Source organism: Salmo salar, chromosome ssa07 (genome assembly GCF_905237065.1).
Source record: "Salmo salar chromosome ssa07, Ssal_v3.1, whole genome shotgun sequence".
Taxonomy (NCBI): Eukaryota; Metazoa; Chordata; class Actinopteri; order Salmoniformes; family Salmonidae; genus Salmo; species Salmo salar.
In genome coordinates, this window is record NC_059448.1 from 540,001 (window position 1) to 557,661 (window position 17,661).

The 17,661-nt window shown below is 44.2% G+C and overlaps 2 protein-coding genes across 2 annotated transcripts in view; both read left to right on the forward strand.

The window, feature by feature from the left end:
- The window catches only part of LOC123743715 (uncharacterized), a 20,298-nt gene extending 9,214 nt beyond the window's left edge, over positions 1-11,084 (forward strand). Inside the window, exons 7-11 of the mRNA XM_045721375.1 lie at positions 1,242-1,277; positions 1,463-1,519; positions 3,058-3,087; positions 10,465-10,599; positions 10,941-11,084. Of these exons, the coding sequence (XP_045577331.1) occupies positions 1,242-1,277; positions 1,463-1,519; positions 3,058-3,087; positions 10,465-10,599; positions 10,941-11,084 (402 nt within the window). The remainder of the gene's footprint in view (positions 1-1,241; positions 1,278-1,462; positions 1,520-3,057; positions 3,088-10,464; positions 10,600-10,940) is intronic.
- Positions 11,085-14,426: 3,342 nt separating this feature from the next.
- LOC106608393 (dentin sialophosphoprotein) lies at positions 14,427-17,274 on the forward strand. The gene is made up of 3 exons (XM_014206304.2): positions 14,427-14,597; positions 15,376-15,448; positions 16,089-17,274. Exons 2-3 carry the CDS (start codon positions 15,392-15,394, stop codon positions 17,082-17,084), a joined length of 1,053 nt encoding a protein of 350 aa, XP_014061779.2. The 5' UTR covers positions 14,427-14,597; positions 15,376-15,391; the 3' UTR covers positions 17,085-17,274.
- The last annotated feature ends 387 nt before the right edge of the window (positions 17,275-17,661 follow it).

Genomic DNA, 17,661 nt, shown 5'->3' on the forward strand with positions numbered 1-17,661 from the left:
AGAGCTGGTACCTCAGGTAGACCAGGTGACTAGATGAACAGGTAGACCAGGTGACTAGATGACCAGGTAGACCAGGTGAACTAGATGAACAGGTAGACCAGGTGACCAGGTAGACCAGGTGAACTAGATGAACAGGTGACCAGGTGACTAATTTCACCGAGTTGGTTTAAAGCTCATTTTCCTGCATTTCTAGATACAAAGATTTTAAACAGCGTTTGACATGCTTCTAAGTACGTTAATGGAATATTAGAAATTTTTTGCCACGAAATGCGCTCGCGCATTACCCTTCTGATAGTGACCTGAACGCACGAACAAAACGGAGGTATTTGGACATAATTATGGATTATTTGGAACAAAAACAACATTTGTTGTTGAAGTTGAAGTCCTGGGAGTGCATTCTGACGAAGAACAGTAAAGGTAATCCAATTTTTCTAATAGTAATTCTAAGTTCAGGTGACCCCAAAGTTGGCGGATGTCAAAATAGCTAGCCATGATGGCCGAGCTATGTACTCAGAATATTGCAAAATGTGCTTTCGACCGAAAAGCTATTTTAAAATCGGACATAGCGATTGCATAAAGGAGTTCTGTATCTATAATTCTTAAAATAATTGTTATGTATTTTGTCAACGTTTATCGTGAGTAATTTAGTAAATTCACCGGAAGTTTGCGGGGGGTATGCTAGTTCTGAACATTACATTTACATTTAAGTCATTTAGCAGACGCTCTTATCCAGTGGAACAACCACTTTACAATAGTGCATCTAAATCTTTTAAGGGGGGGAAACATCACATGCTAATGTAAAAAGCTGGTATTTGATATAAATATGAACTTGATTGAACAAAACATGCATGTATTGTATAACATAATGTCCTAGGCGTGTCATCTGATGAAGATCATCAAAGGTTAGTGCTGCATTTAGCTGTGGTTTTGGGTTTATGTGACATTATATGCTAGCTTGAAAAATGGCTGTGTGATTATTTCTGGCTGGGTACTCTCCTGACATAATCTAATGTTTTGCTTTCGCTGTAAAGCCTTTTTGAAATCGGACAATGTGGTTAGATTAACGAGAGTCTTGTCTTTAAAATGGTGTAAAACAGTTGATTGTTTGAAAAAAATTTAATCGTGGTATTATAGTTGGTTTTTTTTGTAATTCGCGCCGTGCGATGCCATTGGCTGTTGGCTAGGAGTTCCGCTAGCGGAAAGTCTACAGGTTTTAATTCTCATTTTCTTGCATTTTCTAGATGCAAAGTTTGGGAACCACTGAACAAGATAACCAGGTAAACTAACAGACTATCTTCACTGGTTGTGTTCCTCTTCCTCACCTCAACAGGTCCCTGTACTACCACTGTTGCCAGGGAACCAGGTTCAGTACACACACGTCCCTGGAACACCTATGGAGTTATTCAGTTCAGTTTTGGGTGTAAATGTATTTACCTGTGTTCTGTTGATCTGTCATCCTCAGACCCAGGCCACGAGTTCCTCTGAGTCCCAGAGCTCTGACCAGAGCCACTCATCAGAGGTGAGGGAGGGAGGGAGGGAGGGAGGGAGGGAGGGGAGGGAGGGAGGGAGGGAGGGAGGGAGAGAGAGAGTTAGAGAGGGAGGATGTGTCTGTGTGTATACTGTATATATATATATACATACTCCCTCTCTCCCTCTCTCTCCTCTATCTCTCTCCTCTCTCTCCTCTATCTCTCTCTCCTCTCTCTCTCTCCTCTCTCTCCTCTCCCTCTCCTCTCTCTCTCCTCTCTCTCTCCTCTCTCTCCTCTATCTCTCTCCTCTATCTCTCTCTCCTCTCTCTCCTCTATCTCTCTCCTCTCTCTCTCCTCTATCTCTCTCTCCTCTCTCTCTCTCCTCTCTCTCCTCTCCCTCTCCTCTCTCTCTCCTCTCTCTCTCCTCTCTCTCCTCTATCTCTCTCTCCTCTCTCTCCTCTCCCTCTCCTCTCTCTCTCCTCTCTCTCTCCTCTCTCTCCTCTATCTCTCTCCTCTCTCTCTCTCTCTCTCTCTCCTCTCTCTCCTCTCTCTCCTCTCTCTCTCCTCTCTCTCCTCTCTCTCCTCTCTCTCCTCTCACTCTCCTCTCTCTCCTCTCTTTCTCCTCTCTCTCTCTCCTCTCTCTCCTCTCTCTCTCCTCTCTCTCTCCTCTCTCTCCTCTCTCTCTCCTCTCGCTCTCTCCTCTCTCTCCTCTCTCTCTCTCCTCTCTCTCCTCTCTCTCTCCTCTCTCTCCTCTCTCTCTCCTCTCTCTCTCCTCTCTCTCCTCTCTCTCTCCTCTCTCTCTCTCCTCTCTCTCCTCTCTCTCTCCTCTCTCTCCTCTCTCTCTCCTCTCTCTCCTCTCTCTCGTCTCTATCTCTCACATCTTTTCTCTGTCTCTCTTTCTCTTCCTAATAATTCATTTCAAAGGGGCTTTATATATATATATAGTGTTATGTGTCTGTGTGTATACTGTTTATATATAGTGTTATGTGTCTGTGTTTACTGTGTGTGTGTGTGTGTGTGTGTGTGTGTGTGTGTGTGTGTGTGTGTGTGTGTATATATATATATATAGTGTTGTGTCTGTGTGTATACTGTGTGTGTGTGTATATATATATATATATATATATATATATATATATATATATATAGTGTTGTGTCTGTGTGTATAGTGTGTGTATACATATATAGTTTTGTGTGTCTGTGTGTATACAGTATATATATAGTGTGGTGTGTGTGTATACTGTATGTATATATATATATATATATATAGTGTTGTGTCTGTGTGTATACTGTTTATATATAGTGTTGTGTGTGTGTGTATACTGTGTGTATATATATATATATATATATATATATATATATATATATATATATATATATAGTGTTGTGTGTGTGTGTATACTGTGTGTATATATATATATATAGTGCTATGTGTCTGTGTGTATACTGTTTATATATAGTGTTGTGTGTGTGTGTATACTGTGTGTATATATATATATATATATATATATATATATATATATAGTGTTGTGTGTGTGTGTGTATACTGTTTATATATATATATATATAGTGTTATGTGTCTGTGTTCCAGAGCTCTCCAGAGGACACATCAGAAGACATGGTGAGAACAACATTAATGAAACCAATAATGAAAAATAATAATAATAAAAAAATAAAAATAAAAATAATAATAATAAAAAATAAATAAAAAATATAAATAAATAAAAATAATAATAATAAAAAATAAATAAAAAATAATAATAATAAAATAATAAAATAATGAAACAGGACCTTCACACTTTTTATTTAAACAATTTATTACGTTAATAAAAACCTGAATTTAAAACGTTGTGTTTTTCGTGCCACTGATCTACCCCTTAATGTCAAAGCGGAATTATGTTTTTAGAAACTTTCGCAAATTAAATAAAAGATGAAAAAAATTCTGTAGAATTTAAAATAAAAATTTCAAGTAAAAATTCAGGAGTAAAAATGTGCTTAACAACTCACATAATAAGTTGCAAGTGTACAATAATAGATAGAACAAGGAGACAGATACATCACCAGATGTATAAATGTGTAACGGCCGTCGTTAGAGAAAGACCAAGGTGCAGCGGCGGTTCATCTGGAATGAATTTTAATACAAAAAGAGAACACTTGACAAAATAAACAAAAAACAAAATAAACAAAAATGACAGCCAACAGTTCTGTCAGGTACAACGAAACCGAAACAATCACCCACAAAAAACCCCAAAGGAAAAACAGGCTACTTATGTGTGACTCCCAATCAGCAACAATGAACTACAGCTGTGCCTGATTGGGAGCCACACACGGCCCCCAAAAAAAACAAAGAAATACAAAAACATAGAAAAATGAACATAGAATGCTCACCCAATGTAACACCCTGGCCTAACCAAAATAAATAAATTTTAAAAAAAACCCTCTCTATGGCCAGGGCGTTACAAAATGTGAAGCATCCACTTAGCGTTTCCACTCACTATCAAATATGGTGATGAGAGGAATCCCAGTTGCCTAGCGGTGGAAGGAGATGGATTTTGGCTGACATTCTGCATATTTTCTCATTGATAAAAACATTTGATCGCAATACAGTTTTCTGTTCCCAAAACTACAATCTGTTATGAACAGAGTGAACTAAGTTTTGTAGACTTTAACCTTTGCAAAGGTTTTTTTTTTTTAAATTGTGTTGTTTAGGAGTGAAAAGGCGAATTGAGTTATTGCATATGCGCACAATAACTGATTCAAGCACAAAGACGAGGGAGGTTTTCAAAAGAAGGGCACCTTGGTAGATGGGTAAAAAAAAAAAAAAAACACTGAAAATCCCTTTGAACATGATGAAGTTATTAATTACACTTTGAATGGTGCATCAATACACTCAGTCACTACAAACACACAGGCGTCCTTCCTAACTCAGTTGCCAGAGAGGAAGGAAACCGCTCAGGGATTTCAGGTCAATAGAGATTTTAAAACAGTTACAGTTTGACAGCTGTGATAGGAGAGAACTGAGGATGGATCAACAACATTAATCCACAATCCTGACTTACAGTTAATTTGGAAAGTATTCAGATCCTCTCAAGCTCACACCTTTTTTCCTCATCAATCTAAACACAATACCCCCATAATGACAAAAAAAAAAAACAGGTTTTTAGAAAGAAATTCACATTTATGAAAAAAATAAATATCACATTTACATAAGTATTCAGACCCTTTACTCAGTACTTTGATGAAGCACCAACAAGCTTGGCACATCTGTATTTGGGGAGTTTCTCCCATTCTTCTCTGCAGATCCTCTCAAGCTCTGCCAGGTTGGATGGGGAGCGTTGCTGCACAGCTATTTTCAGGTATCTCCAGAAATGTTAGATCGGGTTCAAGTCCGGGCTCTGGCTGGGCCACTCAAGGACATTCAGAGACTTGTCCCGAAGCCACTCCTGCGTTGTCTTGGCTGTATGCTTAGGGTCGTTGTCCTGTTGGAAGGTGAATCTTCGCCCCAGTCTGAGGTCCTGAGCACTCTGGAGCAGGTTTTCATCAAGGATCTCTCTGTACTTTGCTCCATTCATCTTTCCCTCGATCCTGACTAGTCTCCCTGCTGATGAAAAACATCACCACAGCATGATGCTGCCACCACCATGCTTCACCGTAGGGATGTTGCCAGGTTTCCTCCAGACGTGATGCTTGGCATAGGCCAAAGAGTTCAATCTTGGTTTCATCAGACCAGAGAATCTTGTTTCTCATGGTCTGAGAGTCTTTTAGATGCCTTTTGGCAAACTCCAAGCGGGCTGTTATGTGCCTTTTACTGAGGAGTGGCTTCCGTCTGGCCACTCTACCATAAAGGCCTGATTGGTGGAGTGCTGCAGAGATGGTTGTCCTTCTGGAAGGTTCTTCCATCTCCACAGAGGAACTCTAGAGCTCTGTCAGAGTGACCATCGGGTTCTTGGTCACCTCCCTGACCAACGCCCTTCTCCCCCAATTGCTCAGTTTGGCCGGGTGACCAGCTCTAGGAAGAGTCTTGGTGGTTCCAAACTTCTTCAATTTCAGAATGATGGAGGCCACTGTGTTCTTGGGGACCTTCAATGCGGCAGAAATGTTTTGGTACCCTTCCCCAGATCTGTGCCTCGACACAATCCTGTCTAGGAACTCTACGGACAATTCTTTTGACCTGATGATTGGTTTTTTTCTCTGACATGCACTGTCAACTGTGGGACCTTATATAGACAGGTGTGTGCCTTTCCAAATCATGTCCGATCAGTTGAATTTACCACATGTGGACTCCAATCAAGTTGTAGAAACATCTCAAGGATGATCAATGTAAACAGAATGCACCTGAGCTTAATTTCGAGTGTCATAGCAAAGGGTCTGAATACTTACAGTACCAGTCAAAAGTTTGGACACACCTACTCATTCAAGGGTTTTATTTATTTTTCCTATTTGCTACATTGTAGAATAATAGTGAAGACAAAACGCATGAAATAACAGATATGGAATCATGTAGTAACCAAAAAAGTGTTTAAAAAATGTATTTCATTCTTAATGCATTTGAGCCAATCAGTTGTGTTTTGACAAGGTTGGGGTGGTATACAGAAGATAGCCCTATTTGGTAAAAGACCAGGTCCATATTATGGCGAGAACAGCTCAAATAAGCAAAGAGAAACGACAGTCCATCATTACTTTAAAACATGAAGGTCAGTCAATCCGGAAAAATTAAAGAACTTTTAAAGTTTCTTCAAGTGCAGTCGCAAAAACCATCAAGCGCTATGATGAAACTGGCTCTCATGAGGACCGCCACAGGAAAGGAAGACCCAGAGTTACCTCTGCTGCAGAGGATCAGTTCATTAGAGTTACCAGCCTCAGAAATTGCAGCCCAAATAAATTCAAGTAACAGACACATCTCAACATTAACTGTTCAGAGGAGACTTAGTAGTAACAGCATTAGTAACAGCAGCAGTAAGAGTAGTATTAACAGCAGTAGTAACAGCATTAGTAACAGCAGCAGTAACAGTAGTATTAACAGCAGTAGTAACAGCAGTAGTAGTAACAGCAGTAGTAACAGCAGTAGTAACAGTAGTATTAACAGCAGTAGTAACAGCAGTAGTAGTAACAGCAGTAGTAACAGCAGTAGTAACAACAGTAGTAACAGCAGCAGTAACAGCAGTAGTAACAGTAGTAGTAACAGCAGTAGTAACAGCGGTAGTAACAGCAGTAGTAACAGTAGTAGTAACAGCAGCAGTAACAGCAGCAGTAGTAACAGCAGTAGTAACAGCAGTAGTAACAGTAGTAGTAACAGCAGTAGTAACAGCAGCAGTAGTAACAGCAGTAGTAACAGCAGCAGTAGTAACAGCAGCAGCAGTAACAGCAGCAGTAGTAACAGCAGCAGTAACAGCAGCAGTAGTAACAGCAGTAGTAACAGCAGTAGTAACAGTAGTATTAACAGCAGTAGTAACAGCAGTAGTAGTAACAGCAGTAGTAGCAGCAGTAGTAACATCAGTAGTAACAGTAGTAGTAACAGCAGTAGTAATAGCAGTAGTAGTAACAGCAGTAGTAACAGCAGTAGTAGTAACAGCAGTAGTAACAGCAGTACTAACAGCAGCAGTAACAGCAGCAGTAACAGCAGTAGTAACAGCAGTAGTAGTAACAGCAGCAGCAGTAACAGCAGCAGTAACAGCAGTAGTAACAGCAGCAGTAACAGCAGCAGTAACAGCAATAGCAGTAACAGCAGCAGTAGTAACAGCAGTAGTAACAGCAGCAGCAGTAACAGCAGCAGTAGTAACAGCAGCAGTAACAGCAGCAGTAGTAACAGCAGCAGTAACAGCAGCAGTAGTAACAGCAGTAGTAACAGTAGTATTAACAGCAGCAGTAGTAACAGCAGTAGTAGTAACAGCAGTAGTAACAGCAGTAGTAACATCAGTAGTAACAGTAGTAGTAACAGCAGTAGTAACAGCAGTAGTAGTAACAGCAGTAGTAACAGCAGTAGTAGTAACAGCAGTAGTAGTAACAGCAGTACTAACAGCAGCACTAACAGCAGCAGTAACAGCAGTAGTAACAGTAGTAGTAACAGCAGCAGCAGTAACAGCAGCAGTAGTAACAGCAGCAGTAGTAACAGCAGGACTAACAGCAGCAGTAACAGCAGCAGTAACAGCAGTAGTAACAGCAGTAGTAGTAACAGTAGCAGCAGTAACAGCAGCAGTAACAGCAGTAGTAACAGCAGTAGTAACAGCAGTAGTAACAGCAGCAGTAACAGCAGCAGTAACAGCAGTAGTAACAGCAATAGCAGTAACAGCTGCAGTAGTAACAGCAGCAGTAACAGCAGTAGTAACAGCAGTAGTAACAGCAGCAGTATAACAGCAGTAGTAACAGCAGTAGTAACAGCAGCAGTATAACAGCAGTAGTAACAGCAGTAGTAACAGCAGCAGTAGTAACAGCAGTAGTAACAGCAGTAGTAACAGCAGCAGTAGTAACATTAGTAACAGCAGTAGTAACAGCAGCAGTATAACAGCAGTAGTAACAGCAGTAGTAACAGCAGCAGTATAACAGCAGTAGTAACAGCAGTTGTAACAGCAGTAGTAACAGCAGCAGTAGTAGTAACAGCAGCAGTAGTAACAGCAGTAGTAGTAACAGCAGTAGTAACAGCAGCAGCAGTAACAGCAGCAGCAGTAACAGCAGCAGCAGTAACAGCAGTAGTAACAGCAGTAGTAACAGCAGTAGTAACAGTAGCAGCAGTAACAGCAGTAGTAACAGCAGTAGTAGTAACAGCAGCAGTAGTAACAGCAGTAGTAGCAGCAGTAGTAACAGCAGCAGTAGTAACAGCAGTAGTAACAGCAGTAGTAACAGTAATAGTAACAGCAGTATTAACAGCAGCAGTAGTAACAGCAGCAGCAGTAACAGCAGCAGTAGTAACAGCAGTCGTAGTAACAGCAGTAGTAACAGCAGTAGTAACAGCAGTAGTAACAGTAGCAGCAGTAACAGCAGTAGTAACAGCAGTAGTAGTAACAGCAGCAGTAGTAACAGCAGTAGTAGCAGCAGTAGTAACAGCAGCAGTAACAGCAGCAGTAGTAACAGCAGTAGTAACAGCAGTAGTAACAGTAATAGTAACAGCAGTAGTAACAGCAGCAGTAGTAACAGCAGCAGCAGTAACAGCAGCAGTAGTAACAGCAGCAGTAACAGCAGTCGTAGTAACAGCAGTAGTAACAGCAGTAGTAACAGCAGTAGTAACAGCAGCAGTAGTAGTAACAGCAGCAGTAGTAACAGCAGCAGTAGTAACAGCAGTAGTAGTAACAGCAGTTGTAACAGCAGTAGTAACATCAGTAGTAACAGTAGTAGTAAAAGTAGTAGTAACAGCAGTAGTAACAGCAGTAGTAACAGCAGTACTAACAGCAGTACTAACAGCAGCAGTAACAGCAGTAATAACAGCAGTAGTAGTAACAGCAGCAGCAGTAACAGCAGCAGTAACAGCAGTAGTAACAGCAGTAGTAACAGCAGTAGTAACAGCAATAGCAGTAACAGCAGCAGTAGTAACAGCAGCAGTAACAGCAGTAGTAACAGCAGTAGTAACAGCAGTAGTAACAGCAGCAGTAACAGCAGTAGTAACAGCAGTAGTAACAGCAGTAGTAACAGCAGCAGTATAACAGCAGTAGTAACAGCAGCAGTAGTAACAGTAGTAACAGCAGTAGTAACAGCAGCAGTAGTAACAGTAGTAACAGCAGTAGTAACAGCAGTAGCAACAGCAGTAGTAACAGCAGTAGTAGTAACAGCAGTAGTAGCAGCAGCAGTAGTAGCAGCAGTAGTAGTAACAGCAGTAGAAACAGCAGCAGTAGTAACAGCAGCAGTAGTAACAGCAGTAACAGCAGTAGTAACAGCAGTAGTAACAGCAGTAGTAGTAACAGCAGTAGTAACAGTAGTAACAGCAGTAGTAACAGCAGTAGTAGTAACAGCAGTAACAACAGCAGTAGTAACAGCAGTAGTAACAGCAGTAGTAACATCAGTAGTAACAGTAGTAGTAACAGCAGTAGTAACAGCAGTAGTAACAGCAGTAGTAACAGCAGCAGTAGTAACAGCAGTAACAGCAGTAGTAACAGCAGTAGTAACAGTAGTAACAGCAGTAGTAGTAACAACAGTAGTAGTAACAGCAGTAGTAACATCAGTAGTAACATCAGCAGTAACAGCAGTAGTAACAGCAGTAGTAGTAACAGCAGTAACAGCAGCAGTAGTAACAGCAGTAGTAACATCAGTAGTAACAGTAGTAGTAGTAGTAACAGCAGTAGTAACAGCAGTAGTAACAGTAGTAGTAACAGCAGTAGTAACAGCAGTAGTAGTAACAGCAGTAACAACAGCAGTAGTAACAGCAGTAGTAACATCAGTAGTAACAGTAGTAGTAACAGCAGTAGTAACAGCAGTAGTAACAGCAGTAGTAACAGTAGTAGTAACAGCAGTAGTAACAGCAGTAGTAGTAACAGCAGTAGTAACAGCAGCAGTAGTAACAGTAGTAGTAACAGCAGCAGTAGTAACAGTAGTAGTAACAGCAGCAGTAGTAACAGCAGTAGTAACAGCAGCAGTAACAGCAGTAGTAACAGTAGCAGTAACAGCAGTAGTAACAGCAGCAGTAACAGCAGCAGCAGTAACAGCAGTAACAGCAGTAGTAGTAACAGCAGTAGTAACAGCAGTAGTAACAGCAGCAGTAGTAACAGCAGTAGTAACAGCAGCAGTAACAGTAGTAGTAACAGCAGCAGTAACAGCAGTAGTAACAGCAGCAGTAACAGCAGCAGCAGTAACAGCAGTAACAGCAGTAGTAGTAACAGCAGTAGTAACAGCAGTAGTAACAGCAGCAGTAGTAACAGCAGTAGTAACAGCAGCAGTAACAGTAGTAGTAACAGCAGTAGTAACAGCAGCAGTAACAGCAGCAGTAACAGCAGCAGTAACAGCAGCAGCAGTAACAGCAGTAGTAACAGCAGCAGTAACAGTAGTAGTAATTCTCTCTCTCTGTTCCTCCTAGACGTCAGAGGACAGTCCGAGTCTCAGCATCAGTAACAGTGACTCCCACACCGACATGCTTCAGGACAGGACTGCTGTTAACCTGGCCGGAGACACACAGGATGACAGCCATGGTAGTGAGGAGAACCAACGCAGAGTGAGAGGCACACACACACACACACACACACACACACACACACACACACACACACACACACACACACACACACACACACACACACACACACACACACACACACACACACACACACACACACACACACACACACGCAGAGACACACACACACACACACACACACACACACACACACACACACACACACACACACACACACACACACACACACACACACACACACACACACACACACACACGTAAGCAGGGACAAACAGACACGTAGCCTGAGACATACAAATGCAAAGGCTAGACACCACTGCAGGTACACACACATTTACTGTGTTCTCTCTCTTTACCAGAATTGGCTGTCTGCCTTCAGCCATTACCTGAGGAGTCGTCGCTTGACTGTGATGGGTGGAGCGACAGGTGGGGTTAGGTGTCTCACAGCAGGTGGGATAGGGTGTGAGTTGACAGGTGGGTTAGGGGGTGGGACAGGTGCATGAGGGGGTGGGACAGGTGAGTTAGGGGGTGGGACAGGTGGGTTAGGGGGTGGGACAGGTGGGTTAGGGGGTGGGACAGGTGAAGTGGGAGGTGAGTTGACAGGTGGGTTAGGGGGTGGGACAGGAGGGTTAGGGGGTGGGACAGGTGAGTTAGGGGGTGGGACAGGTGAGCTGGGACGTGAGTTGAGAGGTGGGTTAGGGGGTGGGACAGGTATTTTAGGGGGTGGGACAGGTGAGTTAGGGGTGGGACAGGTGAGTTGGGGGTGAGTGAGAGGTGGGTTAGGGGTGGGACAGGTGGGTTAGGGGTGGGACAGGTGAGTTAGGGGGTGGGACAGGTGAGTTAGGGGGTGGGACAGGTGTGTTAGGGGGTGGGACAGGTAGAGTTGGGGGTGGGACAGCGGGTGGGGTGGTGATCCCTCTCACAGGCTGTAGGGGTGACACCGTCTGCCATAGCAACGAACTGACCTTTGACCTGGGGGACGATTCTCCTGGCAACCAGCATGGAGATGATTTGATAATGTGGCCAGACCAGGAAGAGATGAGAGGAGAGAGAGAACTGGGACTGGGGTTAAAGAAATGAGAGGAGAGAGAGTACTGGGACTGGGTTAATGAGAGGAGAGGAGAAAGAGAGGGAGGGAAGGAGGGAAGGAGAAGAAAGGGAGAGAGAGAGACAGAGAGAGAGAGAGAGAGAGAGAGAGAGAGAGAGAGAGAGAGAGAGAGAGAGAGAGAGAGAGAGAGAGAGAGAAGAGAGAGAGAGAGAGAGAGAGAGAGAGAGAGAGAGAGAGAGAGAGAGAGAGAGAGAGAGAGAGAGAGAGAGAGAGAGAGAGAGAGAGAGAGAGAGAGGGGAAGAGGGAGAGAGAGAGAGAGAGAGAGAGAGAGAGAGAGAGAGAGAGAGAGAGAGAGAGAGAGAGAGAGAGAGAGAGAGAGAGAGAGAGAGAGAGAGAGAGAGAGAGAGGGGAAGAAGATGAGAGAGAGAGAGAGAGAGAGAGAGAGAGAGAGAGAGAGAGAGAGAGAGAGAGAGAGAGAAGAGCAGACAGAGAGAGAGAGAGAGAGACAGAGAGAGAGAGAGAGAGAGAGGGGAAGGAGAAGAGAGAGAGAGAGAGAGAGAGAGAGAGAGAGAGAGAGAGAGAGAGAGACCCAGGTATACGTGTAGCGGTGGATAACCAGCTTTAGTTCCAGACATGTTATCCTCAGTCATGTATTCAGTATTATAATATATAAAATATATATTCCAGTGGAACATATACTAACATATATCCAAGCATGTAGAGTGTGACTATACAATATATTATGTATAAGATAATGTGACCTATATTCATCTATAGCAGGACATCAGTATAATGGAGTATATCTCCTAACATGGTCTATGTATCTACTGGATAGTACAGTAAGCCTTCTATATTACTGGGAATATATATATATATGTGTGTGTGTGTTTGTAATGTATTTATAAGTATTTGTGTGTGTTCTCAGTATATATTGACTGAATATGATGATTAAAAACTTGATAGAGATTGTTGTTTTTCCTCAGATGAGAGGACCGAGAGAGAAGGAGATAGCAGGTTACTAGAACATTACATTTCAGTCATTTTAGCAGACGCTCTTATCCAGAGCGACTTACAGTAGCGAATGCATACATCTCATACATTTTTTTCTCTCCGTACTGGTCCCCCCCGTGGGAATCGAACCCACAACCCCCTGGCGTTGCAAACACCACGCTCTACCAACTGAGCCACACGGGACCTGAATGGACATAAAACACAACATTGTAAAGTGTTGGTCTCATGTTTCATGAGCTGAAATACATTTTTTTTAAATCCCAGAAATGTTCCACAAAAAGAAAGCTTATTTCTCTCAAATTTTGGTCACAATTGTGTTTCCGTCCCTGTTAGTGAGCATTTCTCCTTTGACAAGATAATTCATCTACCTGACAGGTGTGGCAAATCAAGATTGGCTGGGCCAGTCACGAGAAATACATAGATTCGGACCTAATTCATTTATTTTCAATTGGCTGATTTCCTTTCTATGAACTGTAACTCAGTGAAATGGTTGAAATTGTTGTGTTTTATATTTTTTTGTCCAGTGTACATTTGTTTGGTAGAAATCAACAGGAAACTGTTTGAGGGAGTTGTATTGTTACAGGATGAGACTGGAGAACAAACCACACTCATAACTCACCACGTGTTTCTCCACTCCTCATGTCTGTCTGTCTGTCTGTCTGTCTGTCTGTCTGTCTGTCTGTCTGTCTGTCTGTCTGTCTCGGTCTGTCTGTCTGTCTGTCTGTCTGTCTGTCTGTCTGTCTGTCTGTCTGTCTGTCTGTCTGTCTGTCTGTCTGTCTGTCTGTCTGTCTGTCTGTCTGTCTGTCTGTCTGTCTCGGCCTGTCTGTCTGTCTGTCTGTCTCGGCCTGTCTGTCTGTCTGTCTGTCTGTCTGTCTGTCTGTCTGTCTGTCTGTCTGTCTGTCTCGGCCTGTCTGTCTGTCTCTGTCTGTCTGTCTGTCTGTCTGTCTGTCTGTCTGTCTGTCTGTCTGTCTGTCTGTCTGTCTGTCTGTCTGTCTGTCTGTCTGTCTGTCTGTCTCGTCTGTCTGTCTGTCTGTCTGTCTCGGCCTGTCTGTCTCGTCTGTCTGTCTGTCTGTCTGTCTGTCTGTCTGTCTGTCTGTCTGTCTGTCTGTCTGTCTGTCTGTCTGTCTGTCTTGGCCTGTCTGTCTGTCTGTCTGTCTGTCTGTCTGTCTGTCTGTCTTGGCCTGTCTGTCTCGGCCTGTCTGTCTGTCTGGCCTGTCTGTGTCTGTCTGTCTGTCTGTCTGTCGTCTGTCTATCTCGGCCTGTCTGGGCCTGTCTGCCTCGGTCTGTCTGTCTGTCTCGGCCTGTCTGTCTGTCTGCCTGCCTGTCTGTCGGCCTGTCGGCTGTCTGTCTGTCAGGAATATTTGTGGTGATGTCATGCCACCATAGGAACACACAGTAGAGTTATTACAGCGCTCTCTCAACCACTCTGTTTACCACAATAATCCGGAAGATACAGTGTGTGTCTGTGAATGTGTTATTTTAGGCTTGGCGCTATAATAGCTTGAATCACTGGCCTGTACACTGACCCTATCATACACAGCTGAAAACTGTACTTACCCCACAAACACACACACACACACACACACACACACACACACACACACACACACACACACACACACACACACACACACACACACACACACACACACACACACACACACACACACACACACACACACACACACAGTATTCTAAATATAGCGGCCAGAACACCATTCTCCTGGAGGACCAGAGTATAGTATATAATGTCTCCCAGAGTAATTCTATGGTATCAGGAGTGACGGTATATTTATTCAGACAGACGGGCAATTATAAAGTGAGATTCACCGCAGCAGGTGTGACCACAGGTGTGTGTGTGTGTGTTTTACTTCAAGAGTTTAAATAGCCAACCACAACCACACACAGTCCTTTAAACCACAAGGTTACCAGAAGACCAGGAAGGTGACACCATCAGGTAAGTCTTCTCTTCTCCTCCTGTCTTCTCCTCTCCTCCTCTCCTCCTCCACCTGTTACCCCTCTTCTCCTCCTCTCTTCTCCTCTCCTCCTGTCTTCTCCTCTCCTCCTCTCCTCCTCCCGTTACCTCTCTTCTCCTCTCCTCCTCCTCCCCTTACTCCTCTCCTCCTCCTCCCCTTACCCCTCTTCTCTCTCCTCCTCCCCTTACCTCTCTTCTCCTTCTCTCTCCTCCTCCCGTTACCTCTCTTCTCCTTCTCTCTCCTCCTCCCCTTACCCCTCTTCTCTCTCCTCCTCCCCTTACCTCTCTTCTCCTTCTCTCTCCTCCTCCCGTTACCTCTCTTCTCTTCTCCTCTCCTCCCCTTACCCCTCTTCTCCTCTCCTCCTCCTCCCCTTACCCCCCTTCTCTCCTCTCCTCCTCCCCTTACCCCTCTTCTCCTCTCCTCCTCCCCTTACCCCCCTTCTCTCCTCTCCTCCTCCCGTTACCCCTCTTCTCCTCTCCTCCTCCCCTTACCCCCTTCTCTCCTCTCCTCCTCCCGTTACCCCTCTTCTCCTCTCCTCCTCCCCTTACCCCCCTTCTCTCCTCTCCTCCTCCCCTTACCCCTCTTCTCCTCTCCACCTCCCCTTACCCCCCTTCTCTCCTCTCCTCCTCCCCTTACCCCTCTTCTCCTCTCCTCTCCTCCTCTTGTTACCTGTTTCCTCCACTCTTCTCCTTTCTTCATTTGGAGGGACCTTGTTGTCATCCAGGTATGACTACATTTCAACTGATGAACATGTTACAGGACCGTGAGAGACAACATGATGAAGATCAAACTGCTTCTGCTGATCTGGACTGCATCTGTGAACAGCCTGCCGGTTAGTACCCTGATGATGAAGATGAGGATGATGGTGATGATGGTGATGATGAGGATGAGGGTGATGAGGAGGATGAGGATGATGATGATGATGAAGATGGTGGTGATGATGAGGATGGTGATGATGATGAAGATGGTGATGATGATGATGAGGATGATGATGATGATGATGATGAGGATGGTGATGATGGTGATACTGATGAGAATTATGATGATGATGAAGATGGTGGTGGTGATGATGATGATGAAGATGGTGATGATGAAGATGGTGATGATGAGGATGAGGATGGTGAGAATGATGAGGATGGTGATGAAGATCTCTCCTCCTGTAGTAGGTCCAGACAGAGTAGCTGATGTCAGTTTCTGAGAGGAGATGACATCACTACCACTCAACGACAGCTTTGAGAGAGAGAGAGAGACAGAGAGAGAGAGACAGAGAGAGACAGAGAGAGACAGAGAGAGAGAGAGAGACAGAGAGAGAGAGAGAGAGAGAGAGAGAGAGAGAGAGACAGAGACAGAGACAGAGACAGAGAGAGAGAGAGAGAGAGAGACAGAGACAGAGACAGAGACAGAGACAGAGAGAGAGAGAGAGAGAGAGTATTAAACGATTTACCATAACCTGTTGTCTGTGTGTGTTGCAGTGGCAGGCCTCTCCCCTGTCTGGCGTCAGCCCCTGGGGTATAGGAGAGGGTGAAGAGAGAGGAGAGGACCCAGACAGCAGCTCAGCCCGGATTGGCCAGGACAGTAGAAAAGGGCGGGGTCTCGCCTTAGAAGGGTTTCCGGTAGTCACGCCTACCACATTCCCTCAACCAACCAGAGTACAGGACAGTGACCCCTCTCCCAGACCTGCTTACGTGAGGAGGGGGCGGAGTCTCAAGGTTGATGACATCGCCAGCGATGACATCACAGAGGAGCTGACAATGTCCTATAAAACTCTTCCTGGTTATAGTGAGGCCCGGTTGCTAGGGGAGGAGTTTGGTGATTATGGGATGCAGAGGGACTCACCCGGCAGTGAATCGCATACCGGGAAAGACCCGACAGATCACAATGACTCCTCCACATCAAACGACTCTTCCAAATCAAGCAATTCTGTTGACTCTAACACCTCTAGTGATTCAAGCGATTCCTCCAAGTCAAGTGACTCTAGCGATTCAAGTGACTCTAGCGATTCAAGTGATTCCAGCGACTCTAGCGATTCAAGTGATTCCAGCGACTCAAGCGATTCCAGCGACTCAAGCGATTCCAGCGACTCAAGTGATTCCAGCGACTCAAGCGATTCCAGCGACTCTAGCGACTCAAGCGATTCTAGCGACTCAAGTGATTCTAGCGACTCAAGCGATTCTAGCGACTCAAGTGATTCTAGTGATTCTAGTGACTCAAGTGATTCTAGCGACTCAAGCGATTCTAGCGACTCAAGTGATTCTAGCGACTCAAGTGATTCTAGCGATTCTAGCGACTCAAGCGATTCTAGCGACTCAAGTGATTCTAGCGACTCAAGTGATTCTAGCGACTCAAGTGATTCTAGCGACTCTAGCGATTCTAGCGACTCTAGCGATTCTAGTGATTCTAGCGATTCAAGTGATTCTGGCAATTCAAGTGACTCTAGTGATTCAAGCAACTCAAGTGATTCTAAGTGATTCTAAAAGTTCAAGTGAATCAATCTCCAAAGACAAATAACGGCAGTGACTCTAGTACCAGCTAGGCAGCGAGAGAGAGAGAGAGGAGAGGAGAGAGAGAGAACAAGACAGAGAGACAGAGACAGAGAGAGAGAGACAGAGAGAGAGAGAGAGAGACAGAGAGAGAGAGAGAGAGACAGAGAGAGAGAGAGAGAGAAAGAGAGAGACAGAGCCAAATGTCATACTATGTCTGGAGCTTGTAGGACTGCATTAGTACCTTTTTATCTGATATGTGCTTTTCTACGTGTTTCTCATTTAACTGTTGTGTTTTTCATGTTTACTAGTAAATAAAGTGTTCCACAATAAAACACTGGCCGAGTGACTTACGTAACACACACACACACACACACACACACACACACACACACAGACACAGACACACACACACACACACACACACACACACACACACACACACACACACACAGACACAGACACAGACACAGACACACACACACACACACACACACACACACACACACACACACACACACACACACACACACACACACACACACACACACACACACACACACAC

Excerpts from the sequence above, each read along its gene's own strand:
- LOC106608393 (XM_014206304.2), top strand. The coding sequence starts at position 15,392 with ATGATGAAGATCAAACTGCTTCTGCTGATCTGGACTGCATCTGTGAAC. Across the intron at positions 15,449-16,088 it reads CATCTGTGAACAGCCTGCCG|TGGCAGGCCTCTCCCCTGTC; the intron begins GTTAGTACCCTG and ends TGTGTGTTGCAG.